This window comes from Anomalospiza imberbis, chromosome 9 (genome assembly GCF_031753505.1).
Source record: "Anomalospiza imberbis isolate Cuckoo-Finch-1a 21T00152 chromosome 9, ASM3175350v1, whole genome shotgun sequence".
Classification (NCBI taxonomy): Eukaryota; Metazoa; Chordata; class Aves; order Passeriformes; family Viduidae; genus Anomalospiza; species Anomalospiza imberbis.
The window spans coordinates 13,345,065-13,371,707 of record NC_089689.1 but is presented as its reverse complement, the minus strand read 5'-3'; the positions used below and the strand labels follow the sequence as shown (position 1 = coordinate 13,371,707).

Here is a 26,643-nt window from a genome sequence, read left to right as displayed (position 1 = left end):
TCACTATACTCACAAGGCACTTCAAAGTAACTTCATTAAGAGAACAATCTTTTCAATAAATAGTTTTAGCAAATTTTGATGGCATCCATCAAAATGGGTGGGGGCTATATAGCTTTGTCTGCAGTAACTGAACATGCTGCAATAAAATGCAGTTTAAAATTGCAATGTCCCTCAGGGACATAGCACTGGCAGATGCAGATTGCCAAGGTCAATTAAACTGATGTAGTTGTACTGTCATAAATGTAAAAGAGAAAACTGCCAGTTTAAGATGAAGACTTCTCCAACACAAAGGGCTAAGTCATGGTATTGTCCCAGCACACACCTCAGTACAGAGCAAGCTTCAAACACAGCTTTCCCACACATCACAGTGATGGGATTTTCATGCTCTCTGTCTCCTTTCACCTCTATTATATATTAGAAGTGTATTTCAAAGAGAAGGATATGTATAATCAGGGGCAAAACAATTAAACAGGAAGCAAGGCGCAAACATTGTCATCTATTTGCCCCACCTACACTCTCCTCCTCAACCTTGGCATTTACAAACATATTCAGAGGACTCAAATTCAAAGCATTTTTTGCAACTTGTTCAGAAGCCTGATTCAGAGAAGATAGTTCTAAGCTGAAAGCCTGAAGCAGATATTCTACCAGAAATATTTAATCTATCTGCAAGGCCTATTGCCTGCACAGTCTCTCCCACGTGGCATATACATGTGGCTTAAGTTGACAAAAATAATATTTGGGTAGCAACAAACTCAAAAACTTAAGAAATTATTTCCTGTAAAAATATCTAAATTACTGAAAGATCACACAGAGCACAACCTTCAGACTGAGACATTTTTCATCTGGAAAATGAAGGGTTTGGTTTGTTTGGGTTTGGGCTTTTTCTGTTTGTGCGGTTTTTTTTTTTTAAAGGAAAGAGTTGGCTGATAGAAGCTTTATCAAAAATCCTTGAGAAATCAATACATTAACTTTCTCTTTGTGCCTCAGACTGTCTGTACTTCAAGAAAGCTTTTGATCATCTTATATTTGTCATATATAGGATAACTTATTGCATGCAGTGGTACCATCTCAGCATGTGGTCTAGACGGCTCTCACAAGTTAAATATGTACAGGCTTGTAAAAACATGTTTGGAAAAAAACTGAGGAAAACTTGGTACTGCAGGATTTGGTAGTAGGGATTTAATAGATGACTTCTGTCTGAGACAGGACTGAACCACAGTAAAGGTGTCTGAGGACAACATGCTGTTGAAAATGTAGGTTTTCAATAGAAATTATGTAAAACTGGGAGTTCTGACTACTTATTTCATCTTTTAGAAAAATAGGGTATTACTTCTGTTATCCTGTATCTATTACATTTCTCAAATCTCTTTGAAAATATTTGTTCTAGAATAGCTGTCTGGATACAATTATACCAAAAGCTTTTTGAGTGTGAAGAATGCCCAACATATCTTCACCTGAAACATCTCTCCAGGCCTGGGGATTTGTCTGCCTGATCAGTATTTTTAAAATTGAGAAAGAACATTTCCCTGGTGGCAAAGTTGACATGGTATCCAACTGCTATTTATTTATTTCTTATAATCTCCAAGATTTAGGTTATATGAAAAAAGGGCATGGTTCAAAAGCATTTTATATAAGAACTCCTAAAATGCTCACAATTTGGATCTGATACCTGGTGCAGCTGGGAGGCTGAAGAGAGCACCTCCCAGACCTCCTGCACAAAGCAGGGAAGAACTTTTGTCTTCAGAAAGCAAAGTTCCTTCTCTGCCCCTGCAAGGGTGAGAGAGAGCCCAAGAGCCAAACGTGAGCTTGAACTATTGATTCTCTGAATTGGTGTTTGACACTGAACAACAAGCAAACCAGATATTTAGTGTTTGGTGCATGATTTGGGACAGAGGTAAAGAGTACCTTTAAAAACCTTCACCCTCTCAGTTTCAGTCTTTGAAGTTCAAAACTGACATATCTTTTCTCTTGAAAATTCAAACTACAGTCCTGCGTTTGTGCTGCAATCTCCTCCCCAGTCTAGTGAGATATAATATATCATTTGAAAAGAACCTTCTGGATGAAAGATAACATACAATTTAATTATTCTACCGCTATCAAGTGATGCTAACACAAATAACACCAAACAAAAGGACAGTGCTGAATATATTTTCCAAATTCGTTATATTCACAGAGCAAACAAACACAAATGGAAACACAGCAGCAAATTATAGCATTTGCAAAAACAATATTAAAATATAAGTGAATACAGAAAAAATGTTTTAATTAACAAAACAAATCAAATGGAAAAGATTCCTCAAATAAAGCTTTAAAAGTGAGTCTCTGTGTGACTGCCATGACTAATTATGCATCTATGTAATGTGTGTTCAATTTGGGCTTATTTAAATAGCAGAAATGCTCATTAGCTGCAGTATATCTGTGAAGCTTCAATAAACAGTTTAATGGTTTTTATGTTTAACCAATTTGGTAAGTTCCTATAATTTTAGCTTTAGTAGCTCATTAATGTTATTTTTGATATCCATCTTACAGAATTCCTTTCAAGTGAATAGCAGCATTACTTCTGAAAAATACAAATATACAGTAACTTTCTTAATCTGAAATGTGCAACTACAGCTGTCACTTGTACTAACAGATTAACTGCTGACACTGCCCAGTCTAAATGCCCAGCAAATAAAGAAAGGCATAATCATGCTTCCAACATTCTCTACCCCACTACTGTCCTGAATAGGATTAAAAAGGGGTTTGACTGGATAAAGCTGGGTCCAGTTACAGTGGGACAGGGTCCTGCTGCAAGCTGCTACTGATTTTATTTTGTCACCAGCAAGCAGAAGTGTCTGGTGTGCATCAACTCAAAGGGCAGAATTTCTCCCCTCAGTAAACAGGACTTTAGAAATCATCATGAAGCCACTTTTTGATATTGGGAATGGGTAATGATTTCAGAGCATGGAACTGCTGCACCCAAACTCGTTCAGTAAACCTATTTGTGGAGAAAAATCCTATTCCAAATGACTCAGCAGGAAAACTCCTATCTATTTCAACAAGAATCTTTTGAACATACATAAATTTCAGTTTTATACAACAATTTTTTTACAAATCTTGTGCCTCAAAGCTTGCTGGCGCAAGACAGATGCTGTGCTAGCAGGCAGATGCCAGGGCATTCCCAGCTGGGGTATCACAGCCTCCCCTCCTCCTCTCTACTCTTTCATTAGATAGTCAAGGTTTCAGTGCTCTGAGGTCAAAGTTACCCAGTTGTCTGAGCAGGCTCTATGAAGAAAGTCAACAGTCCTTCCAAGTTCCAGAACTCCTGGTTTCTGTGCCATTTGGAGTTCTATATTTGATCAAATGAAAACTAAAATATTTTTCACTTATGAGGTTAGAGCTCTGCAAACTTTTTTTCCTTTGTTCCCTAGCAAATGCTTCTCAAACTGTAGACAAAAATTTACTATCAGTGGCCTAAAGTATAAAATTGTAAACAACTTGGGAAAAGTTATCTTTACTGTATGTTGAACTATTCTAGGGGAGCAGTAAGCCTGGGGTTTGCTGCTACAGTTTCCAAGAAAGATGACAGTTGTACTATAAGTAAAAGCAAAATATCTGAAAGTTGTGACTGATTCCTGGAATTAGGAAATAAAGTTTTGCCCTTCAGTCACTGATGCAACACCTAGCTACTACCAACATTTTCATAAAACATATTTTGGTTCACAAATAACTTACTACTTCTGGGATTTTTTAAGAAAGGTGGCACTTGGATTTTGCTTGGATATTTTTTCATTTCTCTTTTTTGCTGTTCCAAGAAAATAAAACAGACATTATTATCATGCTAAGATTCATGTTACATGTGAATTCTGGTTACATGTGAATTCTTCCTCTTTACTGCTGCCTGCTAAACAGAGTGTCAAACTAAACTTAGGTTGCCAGCCCCCTATCCTGGCTTAGTCTTTTGCTTTGCACTGAATTTTGTAGTGCATTTTCAGCACTATTTTCCATACTTTCTCCATGGTTCTCATTGAAATTCAAGAAGATAAATCTGAACAAGGGCATTTGTTAGAAAATTTTGCAGCCCTAAAGTATTGTTCCCTTTGCTTATCAGAAGGATTAGAAAAGGGTTATTCAAAGTTCAGACTTTAAAACCAATGGGACTTGGTGTTAGGTAGGATATAGAGGCTGAACACAGTGTGAGGGAGCACACAGAACTGCAAGCGTATATGTTGAGTAGCTGCAATTAGAAATGGTGACAGAAGATATTTCAGTAATTCACTAGCACATTGTAAGCCTCAAAAGTAACAAACTAAGGAAAAAAGCAATAGCCAAAGGAAAAGTACAAAATTCCTCTCACTGCTCTTTATTTTTGTGGGTCAGTTACGATGGCTTGAAGGCTCTGGTAGGGTTTGCAGTTAAAATAAAGCAGCTTGTACTTGCAAAAAAATTTTTCTTCAAGAAGAAGCAAACATTTTTCTTACTCCATCTGCAGTATCTGGATTTGAACAATTTGGCGGGCTGTTTTTTTACTGGTTTTAGTAAAATAGTAACCTTCTTGAAACAGTCTAGAAGGCAACTCCCCTGTTTCAACTATAAGCAACTCCAGGAGCACAAAATGGAACTAGGAGTCATTTTTTTTTAAGCAAGTGATGCATTTATATGATTCCCAATGGGAGGATGAATATCCAGTACAACTGTTGCTCAAAAACACCATGAGCATTTTATTTTAACAAAACAAAAAAGACTAAATACCTATTGTGAATGCATGGAATCTCAGTTGCAAATAGTTACCATGCAAGAATAGGAAACATCTTGTTGAGGATAATAGACTAGAAAAAGCCTTCTAACCTATGAGCTATTTCTGCTCAGTCACCCACACACTTATGGCTTCTCACAAAACTTTCCAATGTGAGCATCAAGGCTGCCCTGAACACTTTGTTGAACTGGGGCTAAGTCTAATTTTAATCTCCCTGGTTTTGACAGTATTTTCTTTAATCTTTTATCAGTAGGACCAGCTTTTATAGGATATAACCTGCTACATTAGCCCATACCAATACTGCATTTGCAGTTCCCCGAGGTGCCTTATGAATTAGGTCAATTGATAGAGCTATTTGTATGAGCAGCAATTAACATGTTTATTCAACCTGCACCTGAGTCACCCAGTCACAGAATAACTGAGACCAGAAGGGCTCTCTGGAGGTTGTCTATTCCATTCCCTTCAAATTTAGATCAAGTTCCAAGTCTAATCAGTTTGCTCATGGCATTGTCCGGTTTTGAGTACCTCAAGTATTTTCATCTTCATCTTTTGATGGGGAATACCTGAATATTTTCATCTCTTGAATACAGAAGTGTACTTCATTTAGAAAAACCAATCAACCACAACAACAAAACACCACAACAAAACACTAAGAAATGTTTTGGTGGGTTTTTTTTTCATTTATTTTTGTTATGTACAGTGAAATAGTCTGGAGTTTTGGTTGTAATCCAGCTCAATGGTGAAAAGCAAATTTGACTTTCATTAAGACAGTTAAAAAAAAAAGACGTAAAAGCAACTGAAAGTATATGCTCAAAATAAGTACTTTATGCACTCAAGTCTTAGTTTCTGTTCACTTTCACAACATCCAAAACAAATGACTTGCATTTTTCCTTCTGATTGATTGCTCTTCTAACAGCAGTTTCACCCAAAATACAGCATGAAACTGAGGTGTTTCGCTCACCCCCAAAGTAAATGACTCTGTTCTCTCATTATCAGCTCACTGCATGACTATTCCCCTCCCATTTTATGTTCCTATTTAAAAACCTCTCAACAATTAATTTAGACTGTGAATGTGCCCTAGGAAATACAAGACTGGCACAGTACTATGGCACAGTACTTACTGGCTGCTTAGCACAGTAAGTTCAATCTTTTAATTGAGATAATTTTTAACGTGGGAGAAAACAGAATCACTCCTAAATCATGGGGTCTATGAATCACACCAAAATATATCAATTGAATAGGTTAATATTGATTTACCACACGAGATTCTAGAAACCATTCCAAAAACCCTAAAAAGGAAAATTACCCACCAAACCAACAAAATTTGCCAAAATTGTCAGTTGATCAACACCATCATCAGAGTAGGTAATGAATCTCTTTAAAAAACCCCTTAAATTTTCTTATTCTTGTGTCCTGGAAGTTAGACTGAACCCTAATATACGACCCACAGAAATGCCAGCCTTTCCACAGCAATACAGCTCCAAGAGGAATGGTAGTCTGTTCTCTCCTGTGCCCTGTAGAGCAGGAGGCAGCAGCAGGCCAGCAGGCAGCCCTGAGTAATGAGCTGGGAGCAGTCACTGTCTAGAAACAGCCTAGGATGCAAGAAACAGCCTAGGATGCAAGAAACTCCCCCAAAGCATTAGTAGCACATACAAGATAGGAATGCTCCTGGTATTCACTTCACATGTTCCTCAGAATACCGGGCTGATCCGGGCTGATCCTTCTTTTTACTAGAAGGATCAGCCTGGATTTTTTTTTAGAGGATTTAGAGTCTTCTCATGGTTGCAGGATGGTTTACCATTCTATACAACTGGGTGTTGAGCAGGCAGTGCTGAGTACATCATTCATGTTTAGAGCCTGCTTACATCACTGAGGATTTACCGTTATACTTGATTGCACAGATTCACAAAAGAACATTATGCTGAGAAATGTTGACTACCAAATTTCCTGGTCTTGTGCAATCTGAGGCATTTGCCAAGTCCTCTGTCAGAGCATTTATACCCAAAGGACCATGGCAAGAAGTCATGGGTTAATTGGCTGGCATGACCATGCCCTGGAGAGGCAGGCACATTGTTCACCAAGGCTTTCAGAACCTGCTAACCTAGATGACCGTCTCCAAGCCGAAGACCTTCTCATTGTATCAACATGTCTTCTGCTAAGTCAGTGTTTTTTATTCTGAGGCACATTCAATGTATGTGCCTGATCTCCTACAATCTAACCTAGTGTCAGAGGAGAACAGTCTAAACACTGCTCAGTTCCCATGCTCTTGACTGTATTCATGTTCATCTCTCTGCTAAATGGAGACAATTCATCCAATCTCTGAAATGTCATCAATGTACCAATTTCTGTATCTTTAATACAGAATTAAGTAATTGCTAATTTTTAAGACTAAACCTTGTAAAGTGCAACTAAGAAATATTGTGTAAGAGAGAAGTCTCAGATCTCTTGTATATGCACAAGAAATAAGTAATACCCAGACCAGCTGAACCAGAATAATGAATGTTTCAATGCCTGTTTAATTTGCAAAGTTAAAAAAAAGGATATTTCAGAGATCAGATCAGTTCAGCTTAAAGATGTAACATAATGAGTTTCTCTAGAGTTAATTAATGAGACCAGAAGAAATTCCCAAGAGTTTCTTTGAGATCCCACTTGCGCTGAGAAGGAAAATATATGCTGAGGAACTGAACTTCAATGCTGAGTTCCAGCTCTATACAGCAATATGCAGAGAACTGCTTAGTTACCAGACCCCCAAGTCTTTTTCTAAAAGGTGCACCTGAAGGACAAACTCCTGTAAGAGGAGCAGCAGTCACAAGCTGAGTAACCCCCAGAAGACCCATTTCACAAAACTGTTAAAGGACAGGACATGCAGCTAAAAGAACAATCTGTATTTGCATTAGTCAGGGTTACCTTTACTGTCACTTAAGATGGAGCCAAAGGCACTGATGACCACATTGGCTTTCAGACGGACAACCTGATCCTCATCTTCTTTCCAGTTTCCATCGCTGTCTTGTTCAGTTCGAACAAATTCCATAGCAGCAATTTGTCCACCTTTAAGAACAACTTTCCGAGGAGAGAGGAAAGGCAGAAATTCACACTTCTCTTCTTTTGCAAGTTCCATCTGTAGAGTAGAAGCAATAAAATATATAACTTTGACATGCTGCATTTTCATGGGGAAAAAACCCCAAACAAACCAACCAGGAAACATTTTTTGACTCAAGATGTTACCATGGATTCTACTATAGCAGACATCAGCCATGTCCAGTATGCAGACATGTCACTGTCAGCTTCAGAGCCTCTTGTGCTATCAAATCAGGCAGTGGCAGTAAGTAAACTTTCAAGGCAAATATTTCTCCAATATATTTTCTTATGTTTTCATTACTTTGAATACGTTTAACTTCTTTGAGGGCAAAAGATTTCTTTGACATAAATATTTGTGTCTTTTAAGAAGCAGCCTAATATTAACTTAGTCCATGCCCTGATTTGTGTTTACTATGATTTTAAGACTTTATTAAATGCTGACTACCATGTACAAGCAACAGTTTTCTGAGTGACAATCCAGACTTAAGATCTTCTGAATCTCTGCTGTGGTAAAACTGCTTAAGTCAATAATCTTCAGAATTTGACTGTCTCTATTTACACAACTTTTTTGAATATGTAATATCCCACCTGACATGATTCTATCACGGCCAGTACTAAATGAAGGTACTTTTATTTTACTGTTTTCAAGGCTCACTGCATGATTGTATGAGAACACAAATTGACAACTTTTAGAAATCTACCCAGGCTTCTATGAAAGATTTTGGTTCAGATTATAGTAAGAATCTGAATAGCACATGAGGCTGTTTAATGGCTCCAGTAATATCATTGTGTCTAGAACTCTTGACTGAAGTGCAACAGAAGTAAATCATGCACTAAGAAACCCTCTACTACTTTCTTTGCAACTCCAGTTCCTTTCTGGAAGATCTAAGGTGCCCACATTCTTGAAACAGACAAACTACCATAAATCTCATGATAAAGATGCATTAGATGGTGTGCTAGTCTCAGGTATATAAAAGTGTAATATACCAAATAAATGAAAACAGAAAAAGACCACCAAAATAAGAAAAAAAAATCTGGAAAAAAACTCCTGTAGGACATATAAATTAAGGAAGCAGAATAATTTCAAAATGTGCAGATGACCTAATAAATGCCAAAGTACAAAGCCAAAATAAAAACCAAATAGAATGCTGAAATATGTGATGAATAGCATTGCTTCACTATCATTGGCAGTGATTCAAAGCCAAAATCACTGCAAGTCATTTTCTTACCAGAAAGGAAGGAAAGGTAAGAAACAAAGCCTTTTATAGGCTCACAAGGCAATGTCAGAATCACTGAGGTTCCTTAAACAACAGCCAGAAGGTATCATTATAGGATCTAACCATGATCTGAAGAGCTACCTACAATACTGTAATGGCTGTTTGATTCCAACATTGAAAATTTTAGATCATTTCCTAACTTACAAGAAATTCTATCCCCTGCTTGCAAATACATCTCTCTGCCTTGTCATGAAACATACAACAGTAGAAAATTATACAAAGTATACAAAGTATACTCTGTATAATTTTGTAAATTACTCTGTAATTTGTAAATACAGAGTATACAAAGTGAGCCTCAGATCTTTAATAAAATTCATACATTTTAAGAGCATTTTTATAAACAAAACCTTTAGCAGATGTCTGCTAAGTACCTGTAGCATCCTTTCAGGCCACATAGAAATACCTAAGATGCCTTCTCAGAAATGCTGCTATTGAATTTTACCTCTTCTGGGACAGCCCTGATATGAGTGAATCCCTTCCTGAAGACCACAAACACGCGACGAGCTCCGCAGCGCAGAGCAGATGTTGCACAGTCAAAAGCAGTGTCTCCTGCCCCGAGTACAATCACAGTTCCATGTATTGGTGGCAACGGAGAGTGACAGGCACACATCCCTGAAAGATAAAAGGAAAACCCCATTTTCAAGTAGAGAAACCATTTCTGCATGACAGCTCAAAAGGTACTTGTACTCAAAGCAGTGTAAAATTGCATCTTACAGTTTCCAAGCATGGAGTGTCACTATCAAATTATTCTGCTCCACTGAAAGACAGTTTTATTCCCCCTTTTAAGATATGCTCATATACATAATTTCATAGTCAGTACTCTAAGCAGCTGCATCTTCCTATTGAGAAAGAATTCAAATGACATGTTTGTAGGATTCTGGGTCGTGTCAGATTGAAACTAGAATTGTGAGATCTTTTTATTCAAAAAGTAAGTTTCTCATCAGATTCATTAGCCTCCCAGCTTAAAAAAAAAAAAAAAAAAAAAAAAAAAACCAAATCAAAACAACAACAATGTAACAAAACAGAACAAAACAACAACAAAAAGGATGACCAGTTGTTATTAGTTACAGTTTTGTGTAATGGTATACCAACATCTGTCCCCTTAGATTTCCATAATGCACTGACACTGTTCTGGTGGTGACATGGTTCTCTGAGGCTATTCATCAGCTGAACATGAAGGAAAAGAATATTGTTACGGTAATTCCTTGTTCTTCTGCTGGAAGGAAATGCTTATCTACAGTAGTTTTCTATAAATAATTTGTAAAAAGTTACATACAGAAAATGACAACATTATGTGTTTATCATCTACAGCTTGTATTTAATGATTCAATTAAACAAGAAATAGTTAAGTAAAACTGAACTGTCTGTTCCCTGGATGAGACTGCACTTTTATCACATGTTTAAGTGATACATAACATCATAACATCATCATAACAACTAACTGTTGATTAGACAAATGGTTGAAAAAGATTGACATAAATAATACAAAGCTATATTCCCACTGAGTCCAGGACAGTTCCTGTCAGGAGGTACTAAGCTGGCCATTTACCTACTCTACTTTAACTCAAGTATCCTACTATAGCAGATTTTCCCATGGAATTGTGGACCACAAGTATTACTGAAGTAAACAATCCTTTTCATTTAGACATATAAGCAGAATGAGAAACAACATCATAATACACCTATTCTCTTTCCACTTGAAAAATGCTTAATGAATGCATTTTGCAAATGCAAATGACAAATGCTATGAATTCCCCCCCGCCCATGTATGTAGTGTCACATTTACTATTTATTTAATAGGATTCTTAGTCTAAAATTCTCTCTAAACATTTCTCATTTATTTTTAGTGAACTTAATACTCCATACAAATTGAGCAGTGGAAAAAGCACAAGTGAAGCAGGGGGCTGGCAGCTCAGAGTGCCATTAGAGTGTGGGTCTAGAAGGGATCAGTCAGAGCAGCCTGCTTCGCTCTTGGGAACACACTCCTGCAGTAAATTCACAGCTATGTATTTGCAAGAGGAAACCTGTTTGGAGGAAAGCGTATTAACAAGTGGCATTCAGAATTAATAAGCAGGCAGAGTATGTATCCTACCATGAATAAGTCTATTATGTCTATTATTTAGATAACTGTCACAGTGAAAAAAGGAGGCTAGAGTAGGATGTAGTACGTGTATATTTTATTTTATAATTCCATGCCTTAAAGAGCAAAAGGTGGCTATAGCTACAGACAGACACTAGGAAAATTAAGTAAGAGAGACCATGTTAATTAACAGACAACACCAAAGACCTATCTATTACTGTCAATCAGAAAAGGTTAGTTCTTCCAAGTTCATCCTTTTTCCCATTGTAGACTTAATATAAAAAAAAAAAAACCACATTACCACATATGCTAGCTAATCAAGAGGGCTACTGTGCAATATTTTGAAATATGTGGATCACAGTATATAGAGCCTCAAGCAGGCAGATGACTTACAGTACACAACTGCTACATATCTTCTCAGAATTCTACAAAGTATTTTTAGTCAAAATGTTTCAAGAGAGTTTTGTTTTGCAGAATTTACTTTTCCTTTGTTAATCTACAAATGTGTTGCACTGCATATTCTCAATCTGCTTTATTTTTAAACATTTCTGCCTTCAAAAAGAAAACCCAAAAGCTCACCCTTTTCTCCCAAATCATTTAAGATTACTTTGACCTTAAGAAAACAGACAGAAATAAGCATTTGATGAAAACAGCAAAGAGATGGGACAGATGGGATGCGGAATTTCACTTCTGAAATATTTAGCATCAAATGGGGTAATAAACTTCATTTTCATAAGCAGAATAATCTGCCCCAGAATATGTATTCCTCAAAATTTTTTAAGAAACGTCTACTAAATAAGCAGGCAATCCTATATGATGCTACAAGAAATTTCTGAATGCTGAAATGCAAATCAATTTGTAGATAAAACAAGTTATATTAAGTCAGATGTAAAATATCACACTCTGTCCTAAATAAATTTAAAAAACAACAAAGTAAATTAATTTCGTTTTTGTCTGGGGAATCTAGACCATGAAGAAATGTGGCATAGAAATCACATATTTGGGGCTTATGAGATCATATTCAGGGACACTGAAAGCATCTGTACTCCTTAGGGAGCAAATGCAGCTATCTCTGAGCTCAAAGAAAGATGTGAAACCATAAAACAAGACTGCATTTGGTGCCTATGAACTGAGCACTTTCTTATTAACTCCTGTCATACTCCTGTTGTCCTGAGTTTTAGACTGTAAGTTCATTGGGTAAGGAATCAGTGCTGATTTAAATGTGTCTGTAAAACCTGCAGCATATGACTTGGGATCAAGTAAAAGAATTTATCAACAATCTACAAATCAGCTGCTTATATAAGTCAGAAACATCTTTTTTAATAGCAGATTTTTCCAAACCATCTTATATATACTATTTTTATCAAGATACTTCATACAAAGGAGAAACTTATGTTTTTACTATAATTCAAAATAACAAATATAACTTATTAGGGGAAATTATTTGCCATAAATTTAGATTTATATACATGATTATTCAGTTTATAATCTCTGGGACTAACTTTGTTGACCATGCTCCTGAGGTTGCCACTCACCAAGAGAAAACCCTGTCCCAGACATATTCAGTGGAAGGTACTTTGTAACTGGATGTGCTGCTTTGTAGCCAGACAGTTTGATAAAATAATAACTTCTAATGACTTGTTGAATGTGATTACAACAAGAACGTAGTACCACACACCTGGTTTACTTGCCATTGCTACCAAAGGTAAGAAGTCTTTAGATGTGTAGAAACCTTGATTCATTCTCAGTCCCTGGAATATACTGTCTCTGTTTGGTTCTGGCAAACCTGAAATAGATATTTTATGGCACATAAGAATTACACAGGAGATTTTAGCTACCAACATATATTTTGAATTACACACATGTTCTTAAAAACATTGTCAATACAAGCATTTTCACAAACCCTTAGATGTTTCCATAATAATACTGCAAATGATCACATTTGTAGTCTGCAGCTTACATAACTGGTGATTGTTTAACAGTACAAGCACTTGAAAATCAGGTTCCTCAACAATGTGTGTACTTGTATAACTCATAACAAAACAAATGCAGGGGAAAGGATTAGAGAGAACAGGGTGTAAAAGCAGATAATACAAATGAGGCAGTAACAAACAGCTCAACTAATGAGGGGAGGAGGACAAATGGCAGTGCTGTAGGTATGATCTGTGAGTATTTGTACGCCATCATTTTTTTGCCATTCTTGATTATTTTCTCAAAACCTTGAAGCCATGATTGGCTGACATTTCTTCCTGGTTATCAAAAGCACACATTTAAACAGACTCCGTAGGATACAGACAAGGATTCACTTCACAACTATTAATAGCCACAAATACCTTTCAGTTAAAAGAAAGCAGCAAAAAGCTTCTTCCAATTACCAAAGAACATCATCTCATCTTGATGTGAATGGTTGGACAGCACCAAAAGCTAGCCCAGCTGACACACCAGTTAAGCAATGTTTTTCATGCAAATGCAATCAGGGTATTTTCAACAGTCTCAACTTTCATATTTACATTTAAATTCTCATAATATTATCAAAAGTATGGTAATTAATAATTACATACTGAAATGGAGTAAATGTCAACAATTTTTGTAAGAAAACATACTAGCACTGAGGCATCCTCAGAGCAAGCAGGAAGAACAGGAGCATACAAAGCAATCTGTGTTCCCTCCATTCTCAGGCATGGGTGGCAGCAGACTAATATTACTCCTCTTTGAGACACACTGGTCTGGAAAACCCTAACAACACAATTTGAGCATCTACAATAATGCAGAATTGCACACTGAGGAGCACTTTTCCAAATAGGAAAGGTTTGGGGTCTTTTTCTATTAAATAAGCAACAAAAATCTGTCTCATTCCAGCATACGACCAGAACTACCTAGTGATAAAACTTAGTACTTTTTCATGAGTTACCTATATGAAGGAAGTTTCTTCAACCTGTAAAACTCTCAATGAAGTTACTATGATACTAGTAAAATAAAATACATTTTTCTATGTATTAGTTTCAGTGAAGCAAAACAAAATATACTCTCAGTGAATTCAAAAATGCTTACAAGCCAAAAAGCAAATAAAAAAATCCTGAAATTTGATCTCTATTTCTAAAGAAAAATCATGACTCAGTTGCTGAACACTCGACTCTGAAACCAATACTGATCTATAGTTGGATATTCAGAAAAATGAAGTTAAAAAATACTAGCACGTTCTGAACTTCAAGACCTTTGAATGCTGTACTTTCTGGGTAGACTGAAATTTCAGATAATGAATAATGAATAATGGATATCTTAAGAGGCTGCCAGAAATACTTAGTACTATTGAAAGTACAATATGTAAAATGCATTAAAGAAACTATTTTTAAAAGGGCATCGATTTTTCTCTATGTATATATTGCAAAATCATCTATGGCAAGAAGAGTACCTCAGAGAAAGCTCTCAGTGACTGCCTGCAGGCAGAGGACAGAGTAAGGCAACCATGTCTATTGAGATATCCATAAACCAACTCAGAGGCCTCAGTTTACTCTTGGGAGAAACACTCTTGTCATTAGTGGGATGTGCAGCCTGCATTAAAAATCATTTCCTTTCCACCTAATATGTACCTCCATTCAAACTCAAAGAGAAAGCCTCAAAATATTTTTCCTCACTTTTTTTTGCTGCTTTTATCATCTCCTAATGAAAACTATTTGGTCTCTAACAGCGTCAGTATTTTAGCTTCCATAGGCTGAATAAAGAGTATAATAAAGGAAGTGTTGCAATGTTCTTTGTCTAGGTTCATCACTAGCCTTTTCAGTTGCAGCACTGAAATATAAGGAGTTGGATCAAGAGCGCATTGGGTTCAATAATGTTTAGCCTGGCTGATATGACCAAACAACTGCCAAAGAGGTAATCAATATACTTGGCATTATCTGCTATTTATTTTACTATTTTCATTTTGCTGAAAACTCCCTGAAAAACCATTTTGTGATATTTACATTTTAAGGAAATGCAGGGGATTACTTCTTTTATACTTACATACAGTTAGCACAGATTGAAGCTCTTTGCTAAGCACCTGCTGGAAATTGTATTGTGCTGGATTCTGATGCATCTCCTTTTGCTGTTCAGTATTTGCTATTGTAATTACTGCATTTACTTTTGTTAAAATAGACAGATTTAGTACTTCTTCAAGCCACTAGGCAAGCTAAGAAAGAGGCAGACTGAGGCAGACAGAGAAAGAGATCAAGAACAGATAAGATTCACTTTAGAGACACCATTTCATAATAAACATTCACCCCACAGAAGTATGCTTTACAGAGAGATCAAATATTGATAAATAGCCAACAGCTTCTTGGAGAGAGAACACTTAACGCAAAACAGCTGTAGAGGAAAAATGCAGTTTTGAGCAAATGGTTTCAGAGAAGACATAAAATTTAAAAAAACCCAGTCACCTATGAAAGACACAATTTAGGTCAAAATAATGAACCAAGAGAAATACTCTTTGAAGATAAATCAGAGAGACCCTTTAGAAAAAGGGAATTCACACACTAGTACAACATAGCTAAGAGCCACCCAACAAAAAAGGCTGAAAAAAAGATAAGGTCTTTTCCCTAGTTTTTAGGTTGAAGCCAAGTAAGTCAGTTCTCTGTTCTCCAAATCCACTTGCAAGGTATCTAAATAGATTTTTTTTATTATTTGGTATTTTATGTTCTGAAACAATCTGTCACTATCCCACATCTTCCATCTTTAAATAATCTGTATCAGTATCTAGTGATAACAATTATTTCCTTCCTCTGCACTGAAGAACAACTCTTTTGAAGGGCAAGCAAGAGGAGGCAGATTAGAAAGGCAGCTCCTGGTGGTGTTTGGATGGCCTCTGCACACCCTTCTACAAGCAGAGGGCTGTGCTGAGCTCCTCATCTTCTGCAGCCACAGCCCTGGGCTGCCTGAAGCCTCAGCTGCTTTGCTTGTTGATGCCAGGGAACAAGCTTCTGAAGCAACTGATATCCAAACCACACAATGAAGCCTCATGGGCTGTGGAAAACTGCATTTACTAAGAATAGAGAAAGTAGAAACATTGTGAAAATAACAGCTTGCATGACAGATCTAGTTCAGCTTTGCAAAATCTAACCTAGACAGTCCCAATCTGGGTCAGGTGCAGCACAGAAAGCAATTCGTCTTGATTCCTGACCCTCTGGTTTGCTGTGCTCTGCCTTCCATCTCCAGATGATCCAGCTATCTCTCAGTAGGCACCACTACTCTCTTTGCTTCTTGCCTTCATTTGAGCCCCACAAGTCCTTCTCCAGTTTGCAATTCCTCAGCACCTCTCTCCCATGTATGATATACCATATACTTTCCATAGTCCTTAACCACTACAACAGTGGCTTTGGAAAACACAAATTTAACTTCTTTTTGTATCCTTTATATATACATATAAATATATAAGTGCACATATGATTAGCAAAAACATCATCTGCCTCCTGTTAAGACCTTGTACTCTCTGTTCTCACAATACAAATGTATATCAATTTTCTTCATGCACAGTCTCAAGTCCATTGTTTCTCTTTACAGAAAAATTTAGATAAATTCCCTAGTCCAGTTGAGATATGAATTGCTAAATGATTAGAGCAAATTTGTCAGATGTACAAGGCAATGTACCAGAGTGATGCATAGACAATGTAAGGGATTGGCTTGCAGAGCAGGGCACCAAGTCCACTCAGCTGCTGCATCAAATAAATCCAGGCATGTCAACACATCAATCAGCTAAGTCTGCTACTACTCTAACTATGAGCCTGATCCAGAAAGGGAAACTAAAGAAAGTACAGGCACTGCATATCTATCTCCTATTTTGATCAAATCCCCACTCCCCAGTAACAGCTATGCTTATGAGCCTGAGCTTGCTCTTTGGATTACTGAAATCTGACATGGCTGGGCAAATTTGCAGTTTCAAATGAACTTCTCAACTGATCTTAATAACTACACACAAAATAAGTTCTCATCCTTGATAAGGGTCAAATGTAGTTTTCACTGGCAGCTGACTAAAAACACGTCTCCAGACAAAAAGATAAAATGGAGTTGAAGGTGAAGGGTAAATATACAGGGGCCTACAGGGACAAAACTATCTAGAACATTTTTTTTCCTCATTTTCCTCACATCAAACAGTGAAAAGGTTTCTTGCCTTCATTTTTTCATTGTGATAATACTGAATTTTGCTGGTGAATGCAATCTGTGTTTGAAAATACCAAGAGCTACTTTTCAAAAGTGAAGACACACACTTTGTACATTTTTTTTAATATTGAACCATTCAAACTTGTCTTGCAATTACATTGTATGCATACATGTATCCAAATTCAATCAAATATAAACAAAATGTGATTGACTGGATATGCATATTCCTTTTTCTAACTTTTAAAACAATGAAGCTAAACATCAAAACTCATTCACCAATTTATGGATTTTTTTTTAATTTTCTCTTACCTTACACATCTGGTGCTAGAAAGTTAGAGGGCAAGGACATCTTTCTACCTCTTTAACATCTCCATGCTTCTGTTTCAGAGTTAAACCAGACTTTTTAAAATCACATTTACAAGGAAAACTCCTCTCCTGTCCTTCACAGCCTCCATTACAGGAAATCCTAGGACTGGGTGGAAAGGCTTTAACTGTCAGATATTATTGAGAATGAGGAGAAAAATCCATGAATCCCATACAGAACTGGAGAGAAGAAACACGGGATTGATTTTCTGCATATCTGCTCTGGTGGCAATGCAAATCTTCTGAAATAATATCCAAGAGGCCAAGCCCAGACAAGCTGAGCCCCAGCCTGCTACTCAGCAGAAGAAACTTGAGCACAGCCTGGCAAGGAGGCAGCACAGATTCTGCAGCAGCAGTTCTGCACCTCTGGCCAGGAGAAGGCTGTGCCCCTTCACGTGTCCTAGGGAAAGGAGCCATGGAAGGCTGATGGCTAGAGACTGATGTGAATTTTATAGAGGAAATTACATTATCTGATAATTTTTTTTGTTAACAAAGTTTTTTATATTTTTTTAATTTTCTTAAAAAGGATATGCTAAAGTAGGTACAGAGCTACAGTAATTTCTCTCTGAAGGTAAATTCTAAGTCCAACATTTGTCTTCTGAAAGGGTCCTTTTAAATTAACAGAAAAGCACCATTTTGTCCCATGTCCCTGCCTTTTTACCCACTGAGTGTTCCAACTTGCTCCTTGTGAGCCCATACAAAGATATTTCAGATGTAGCACATCTGATGACATTTCACACTTGCCCAGAGACTTGCAGCTACAGGTACTGTATGGTTAGACTGTGACTACAAAGGTACAAGGCACACTGTAAAATCCAAGCACATAAGCACTACTTTAATAATTCTGATTGCTCTGATCTTCTTGAACAAGTCTCCTTCGTGGGCTGGGGAGCTAGAGATCAAAATCTACATATTTAAAGCACTTTTATTTCATGTCACACAATCCACGATAGGTATAAATTGGACCACGAGTTTTAAATATGCTACTTTCTTGAATGATTACACTGAAACCCTAAACTTTCATAACTGTCAAATGTATACTTTTACCTAGACATGACAGAAACTTACTTGTATGCAGTGGGATATGCTCTACATATTTGTTTCTAAGAAGCTAGGTTCACCCATACCCATACTGGTAACATTGCTGTCCTTGGGTCAATACTGCAGAATTCAGAAATTATCTATATTGAAATGCATAGTCCAATTACAGTGTGCCTCAGAGCTGATTATGCTAAATATACCAGTACAACTCACGCTATGACATGCACCATGCGTGGAAAGACAGCCATTGCTATCTAGAGAGTGACTTTCTCTACATTTTCAAAGGATTCATATTGGGCATCTAGACTTTCAGAAAAGTTGCAAATACTCCGCAAGTGCTCAGCTTTTCTCAAGGTCAGTCTATTAGTGATTAGCACTTCAGTAAATACTTTTGAGGCTCGTATTGGTAAAGAATCTCTTTCATTTTGCTGGAGATTTTTTTTTATAGGGACAGCTTTGTTACTTCCTGTTGTGACATTCCATAGAGTATGTTTTCTAGGTGGTTGATTTTTTTTTGTTTGATATGTATGTCGATGGAGATAAGTGTTTTAATTACTTTTTTAATGTCTATGCTTTTGTATTTTCTCCCTCCCTCCCTTTATTTCCTGCTGTTGAGATTACTGCCTCATCTCCACAGCAGGTGGCTCCTTCAAATTTGTTTTCCCTAAGTCTGGTAGATTAATTTTGTAATATAACTGCTCCTTTTCTGTAGTTTTTATCAATGATTTATTTTCTTTGGAAAATGTATGCTTGCAAGGTTTTTAGGAGTTATTCCTGAATGATGGCTAAAGGCCTCATTCATAGAAAATTAGAAGTAAAGGGAAAAAAGTAAAATAACTACACTAGGGTTAGCCTTCTCTTACCCTCAAGCTAGAATGAACAGTATGTACAGCATATGTGAAAACACCCTTCACATCTACCAGCATGAGCCATACACAATTGCTGCAGTGCATTCTAAATTGAACAGCTATATCCATACCATGGCTTTTAAAAACATCTGAATAAGCAGCTGAACCTGGAGGCAATGCAGTCTGTAGGTCTCACACCTTACTTTGTTGCTAAATGAGACACAGAGACAAGTATCTGAATTCTTGCAAATTGTAAAGAAATAATAGGAGTGAGGGAGACAGATTATTTAGCACTAAATTTGTTCTTATAATCCAATTTCTCTTTGAGTACCAATTGACCAAGCCCAGTTTAGAGGTAGCCAAAATTCACACAAGCTAGACATCAGAAAGTGCAGATGGGAACGACAGGCAGAGATCAGAATCAATCCATGCGAGTGATGGAAATCAGGATTATGACAACACAGTGTTGTCTGCCTGAGCATGGAATAGAAACCAGCCTTGTGGTCTGCCCTCACCACATCCAGTGACCCCATGATCACATCAGGCTGACATTTAATATCAGCCAAAGTGTCCAAAGATTAACCATAGTTAATTAGCCTCATCAGATACAGACACCAACTTTCATTTGATTTTTTTGTAATCAGTCCAGCCATACTCAAGGCTTTAGTGTACCCTCTACAGACTACCTCTATCTAGTCTTAATTGCTGTTTTTAATTTTATTATGGTCAATTTATGGAACCTGTGCTTTGAATTTTAATAAGGCAACACTCAAGTATGACTAAAATACTGTATTTTAATGAAAGACATCAGTGTTTCAAGATGATAAAACAAGGATCTGGAGAAATTATGTAATAATTTTTCAAATCGCAATATCTCGCTATTCATTTAAGCACCATGAAGATTTTGAACTCAACATTTTGAGCCCTTCTTATCCTCTAAAAGCACTCTATTAAAATGCATAACCCAGAATGAAGCATACAGTATCATTAAGTGTTTTTGAAACATATTTATAGGACACACTAGAAGAAGTGATACTAGATTGTACGAACATATACAGAATTCTAAATTAAGAAACAGATGGTAATTCTAGCCTTTCTTCTGTGTTTGGAAACTGATACCTAATGTTCCCCATATTTGAAGTAATGAAGTTGATGATTTTAGGAAGTTAGCTGGTAGCCCTGGTGAATGAACTTGCTGAAATGCGAAGATCACTATGAAGCAAACCTTATCACAGAGAAGAATGAATGCAGATGTCTGCTTACCTTCCCTCTGGTTCTGTTCTGCCTGGTGTTGTTTATTGCAAGACTTAAAGCACTGAAACAGTTTGCTATGAATCTTGATTTGTACAACATAAGAGTTCTGTAAATTGTAATACAGAGTAACTGAAGAAACATCTGCTGTAAAGAATAAAGTGGAATATTGCTGCAAACCTTTCTTAAGTCATCTTGGCAACATTTATTATACTGGCGACAAATTTGAAAAGGTCACTAGCAAAAATGCATTTAGCAGTCTGAGTCCAATCCATCTCTACCACAAGAATGTATCATTCCACCCAGGAGTAGAGCTTGCTAAAGTCTGCTTACAATAAAGCTAAACTGAATTTTAGTCCTGACTGGAATTTGGTCACTTCCCACCATGGAATTGAGCTGTCATTTTTCAGGAGCATTCTTGAACCAGGAAGGCTGAAGTTTCAGATCTGACATGCTAAATTTGTCAGTTCCTTTCCCTCTTCCTTCTACAAGTTTGTTCCTAGCAGCAACCTGCCAAAGGAAAGACGGGGGGCTGTGCTTCTTCCTGACACCAGCCAGATAATATTTGCCAGTGTGATAGGCCGCACCACTCTAGAGGAACAGAAACTGGTACCAGTGCTTACTTGTACTCAGTAAATGTGCTGAGTGTCCTCAAAGCAACATCACCTCCTCAAGGACTGCCTATCAGTAACTTAAAGGACACAAAAGAATCTATCATCTCAGAAACCATATGTCACAGTAAAATGATTTTAATCCAGTACAGAAAATCCAAATATGTGGGAGAGAAAGCAAAATAAACTGGATTGTGAGACTGAGAGCAACAGACTCCTGAAAAGAAAGCAGAAAATACTACTATACCTGTTTGCAATGGAAACAATATCTTTCCCCAAGCAGACTCATTATAACTTAATATGCCCTGTTTATAAGCAGTCATGCTGGTATATTTAAATAATCTAAGCAAATGAAAATTTATAAAGGGAAAATCAAATGTTAGCATAGAAAATATATCTTCATATTAATTTTTCATTTCAAAACATGAGAAAATATCTTGAAAAGCTGGATCAGTAGAGGCTATGTACAATAAATACACTGGGAATGGATAAAATGAGAGCAAAACTGATGATAAACATTCACAAAGAAAAAACCACAAATACTTAGTTGGCAACATGAAGAACTACTAAGCCTCTACATTATCACAAAGCAACAGATGAAAAAACACCATCAAAGGCAGCAAATTCATCCTGTAGAAAAATATGAGGAGTAATTAAGTCATTAATCTCCTGGAATAACACCTTTGTCAGACCTCAGGCACTGTACAGCAAGGAAGTTGCAATGAGGTATACTGAGACAACATCAACTTATACTGCCTAAAATCAACCTGCATTTTTGATATATTAGGAATATAATAGACAATAGGTGGTATCTGTGTTGCAATTCTAAACACTGATTTTTATAATGCTGCTTCCTAAATTTGATGGAAGAGAGCAGTAAAGAATCATAGAAATATGTAACTACAGTCGTTTGTCTTAAACCCACAACTATCCTCTGCTGCACACTACTTCCACAGCTCCCATTCTGTTTCAGTATAGTGGCTCTGAAACAATAGGCTGGGTCAATCACAGCTTTGCACTCTGTGTAACTGGATCTATATGACATATTTGAAAAAACTTATTCCTTCAGGAAGTAAATCCCACATGCTAAGTAATATTTGCAAAATACAGAACTTTCTGGTCATTCCTATTTTTAAAACATTACAAGGATTAATTTTTTTTTTCATATGTAGAAATCATCAATGTCATTCAGCAAGGTCTGCCAACGCTAATGAGTAATTAGCACTCTCTGTGAAGTTTCAATATAGGAAACACTTTTTTTTTTCCCAGTTCTTTGTTAATGTATTATATTGTCTCATCTTAAATCTTAGTATATTTATATACTGGTTTTGTCCACATGAAAGAGCAAAAAGATACTATAAAATGTATTCAGTAACTACTACTGTATCATTTGCCTACTCTGCATTTTTTAATCACTTCAGGTAAACCCTCTCTACATATATTTTAAAACTATGCCTCAAGAAAAGAATTCTAAACATTATTCATTATCCTGCAGCACAGATCTATAACTGAAAACCTATCATCAGTACAATCTGATGAAAAGGTAATAATTAAATCTCCTTTTCCCTTTTTCTACAGCACAATATTTGACGTATGATAAAAAAAACCCATCCTATCAAATTTCCATTTATTATTTCTACCTGAAGGGCTTTGCCAGCTCACACAAACATAAATCTCCATTTGTCAAGTTTAAACTGTACCTGTCCCAGATGCTATGAGAGTTCATAGCTCTTGTCCCTTAAAAATTATCAAATAGCATCATGCAGCATAACCTCCCTGCAGCCTCCCCTGACCCTTGCAATCAATAATATTCGTAACCTGTATGTGCACAGTTAAGGAGTACAGGAGCCGTGCACTATCCCAGTTAACCACATTGAGCTGTGATACTCAAATCTGCTCCCTTGTGTCTGCTGTGATCAATTTTAATCTCTGCACCAAGAAAAAAAGAACGTAGCCCCTTGTTTCCAAATGCATCTGAAACGGATGTTATAGATTTGTAGGTCTGCACAGGAGCTGTGGATTTAATACAACCAGCAGTTGAAGGAAAAAACACATCTAAGCTATCATTCATTCTCATTACCCGCAGTGTATTCAGGATCTTCAGAAGCAATGAGAAACACAGGAAACGCAAATGTACAGACTTAAGGAAAGGTGAATTTGTTAAAATAACATCAGGTAACTGTAATTTGCTGAAGCTTTATCCATTACTGCCAGGTAAGGTGGAGGTCAGTCTCCCCATTATGATTACTTTGCTTAAAGGTTTAGTAATAGGCGGCCAATATTCCTTTCTTCTGGAAATGTGTCATATACAATAAATTAAGCTCAAATTCCCTAGAAGTAATAAAGCCTAGCTCTGCTCAGTTAAAAAGAAACAATTATTATGGAAAGAAAGAATAAATCACGTTTCTGATGGTATTTGTTCTCTCACCTCCAAACTAATTTAATTTAAAAGCTGGCAAATTTGCCAGCCAATTAGCCTAATTAGACAACGGCATCTGAATGTAGAACAGGAAGAGAGCAACTTTAGAAACCTACTCCAGTAGAAAAAGTGCTTTTTGAATCTGTCACACTACCAGAATTCATGTTTCCAGAGTTCTCGTAACTGCATATTTATAGACTTGGCTATATTGGCTCCTCATCAGCAGCTCCAGTGCCATGAATCATCTATCAAAACATTTGAGAAGATTTTCTTACTCATTTCTTTAAAGCAACATTCTGAAGAGACACTTTCAACATGATTATACTCCAGTGCTCACTATGAATTATGAAAAAAAGCACACAGAGTTTCATAATTGCAGGTGAATAATAAGTATGTGTCATCAGAGGCTTTATCTTCTCAGATTGTCACACACTGTCAGTACAGAATACCATGCAACAAATATGACATTCTTGTTACATGCTGGAGGGTCAATAAGCATTCTCATTCAGGTCATTTACCCCGTACACATCAACGTCCTTATCATTAAGCACATGTCTATCTGCCTTTCCTTTTAAAAACAGCTGTAGCAAGGAGTTTCGTGTAAATATTCTTTTAAACTGATATTCTCCTACACAGGTAGATCAGCTCAGAAACATTACAGCTACTGCATAGCTACCCTTTCATAATTTTCCATACTGGAAATAACTAAGCAAATTCATGCTTTGACCAAGTCCTGTTCTGAGTAAGGGTGAATGACAGAAAGAACTCATGAATTGTCTAAAGTTTTTTTAATCTATTAACTAAATCTGAATTCCTTTCTCAAGAACAGCATATGTGGCATTTCATATAAAATTTCACTTACAGACAGAGTGTCTTTATTAACTAATTATACCATTTCCATCAAGTGCCTGCATTTTCCTTGGGCATTTTCCAAACAGATGACAGGGCACTAAATCTGAGACTTTGGGTCAAAAATACGATGCAGTTAAACCTCCTCCAATGCTGTAAGGCTACTATCTAGAAAACAAACAGAGAAATGGTGGTGCACATCTCCAAATGCCTCCTTGATACCCAGCAGTCAGGAAGATGAAGTGAAACGCTGTCACTGGAGATCATGGGTCAGGTACCTGGCTTGTAGGTGCAGATACCTGCACAGGCATTTACAGAAGCTTCCTCCTCCTCTTCAACTTATTCTCTTGGTGGGGAAGTAAAACATTCAAAATGGGAAATTTATGCTTTTTTTTAAGCAAAAAATTTTTTTGTGATAAAGTATCAGTGAGGTAGGACTGTATGTCTCTTTTCAGTCCGTGAAGGGATTTCTATGACAAAGAGATGTAAGAAAGTTAAAATGAGACTTTTCAAATTACCTGCAGTGATGATGCAAATGATGCAAGGGAGCATATGTTTCCTCTAAAAAGGCATCCAACCTATTCTAAAGCCAACCAAGGCACACAGATCTACCTGGGAGTGAACATGAATCCTTTACATCTGCCTGGTGCAGATTTTTGTATTTGCAGTACTACAATAGGAAGGCTGTCTCCGAAGAGAGTTTCAAAGGGTAACAAAAACAAGATCAATAAATAGAAAATCAAGTTACACAGTCCCAATAGGTCCCTCTAACAACGATTTCTCTCTGAAATGTTCATGCTTGTCTAATGCTGCTGTTTTTAATCCTTTCACACCAGTGGGTCCTACATGCTTGCATTAGTGCTAATGTAAAACAAATGAACATTTTATATGAGGATATCCACCATCCCCAAATAAAGTGGTTAATACCAAAGTAAGCTTTAAGAATGTAAATTATTTTCCCCATGTGGCTGAAAAACTACATGAGTTATTAATTTAAAAATTATTAGCATATAAAATCATTATTATCTCTGCAGTTAATGTACAGTTCACTGACAACCTTTTGGACCATTACAATTAAGAAAGACAGCATCTTTAATGAAGTTACAAAATGCATTGTTTATTAAATAGCAAATTGTATCTTTAATTACTTTAAATATAATAATCCTATGAAAAATTATTTCATAAACCTCAAGACAAATTATGTCAGAGATGGAGTACCCATTTTGTTACTCTAAGAATCCTAAAAAGCACTTTCAATTTGCTTACAGGTTTCTGTTGTATGTAAAATCTGCTCTTGAAATTTCCAGTTTCAAGAGCCGAAATCTAATGGCACTAACATAATCTAAGATGCAGATTGTGCTATTCTTTCTTTTTAAAATAGATTTAATTTCTTGTCAAATGTAAAATTTGGCAGTTCTAGTAAATGCAGCTGTTCTATTAATTCATCAGAAGAAAACTGAAAATAAATTTCTGTGAGAGTCACAAAAACAGGCTTATTGAAAAAAAGACTATTTGGAGATATATGGAATTATATGGATTTGCTGTTGTGTTTTGAACTAAAAGGTAACTTTTGTTTAAAACTTTCAAAAGGTTTGAGGATATGCTATAATGCAAACATATAAGCACAGACTAAGCTAATTTTAAATATTCCATTTTTTAACACAAATTAATCTCTGCACACTGTCAAGAAACCTTTTGCTCTCTGTCCATAATTAGACCTACCTACTTGATATGCTTTCCACTATCTGAAATGGCTGAGAGCTCCACAATTAAAGAAAAAGTTTAATTGTTCACAGCATTAGGCCCTTCAGTGTGCCTTGGATCCAGCCCAGAACAAAGTCAGTATTAAAATGCATTGATTTCTAGATCACTAAGATAAAATTAATGCATTCAACTTCAATTATGTCAACATCAACTTGTCACTGAATATTTTGACAGTTTGGAAACCCTCAGTTAACT

At 36.5% G+C, this 26,643-nt stretch overlaps 1 protein-coding gene across 4 annotated transcripts in view; it reads right to left on the bottom strand.

The window, feature by feature from the left end:
- The window catches only part of DPYD (dihydropyrimidine dehydrogenase), a 340,814-nt gene that overhangs the window by 170,349 nt on the left and 143,822 nt on the right, over positions 1–26,643 (bottom strand). For all 4 annotated transcript variants that reach the window (XM_068199754.1, XM_068199757.1, XM_068199755.1 and 1 more), the window contains exons 9-11: positions 12,849–12,956; positions 9,533–9,702; positions 7,643–7,853 (exon numbers count right to left, since the gene is read on the bottom strand). In XM_068199754.1, coding sequence (XP_068055855.1) covers positions 7,643–7,853; positions 9,533–9,702; positions 12,849–12,956 — 489 coding nt within the window. The remainder of the gene's footprint in view (positions 1–7,642; positions 7,854–9,532; positions 9,703–12,848; positions 12,957–26,643) is intronic.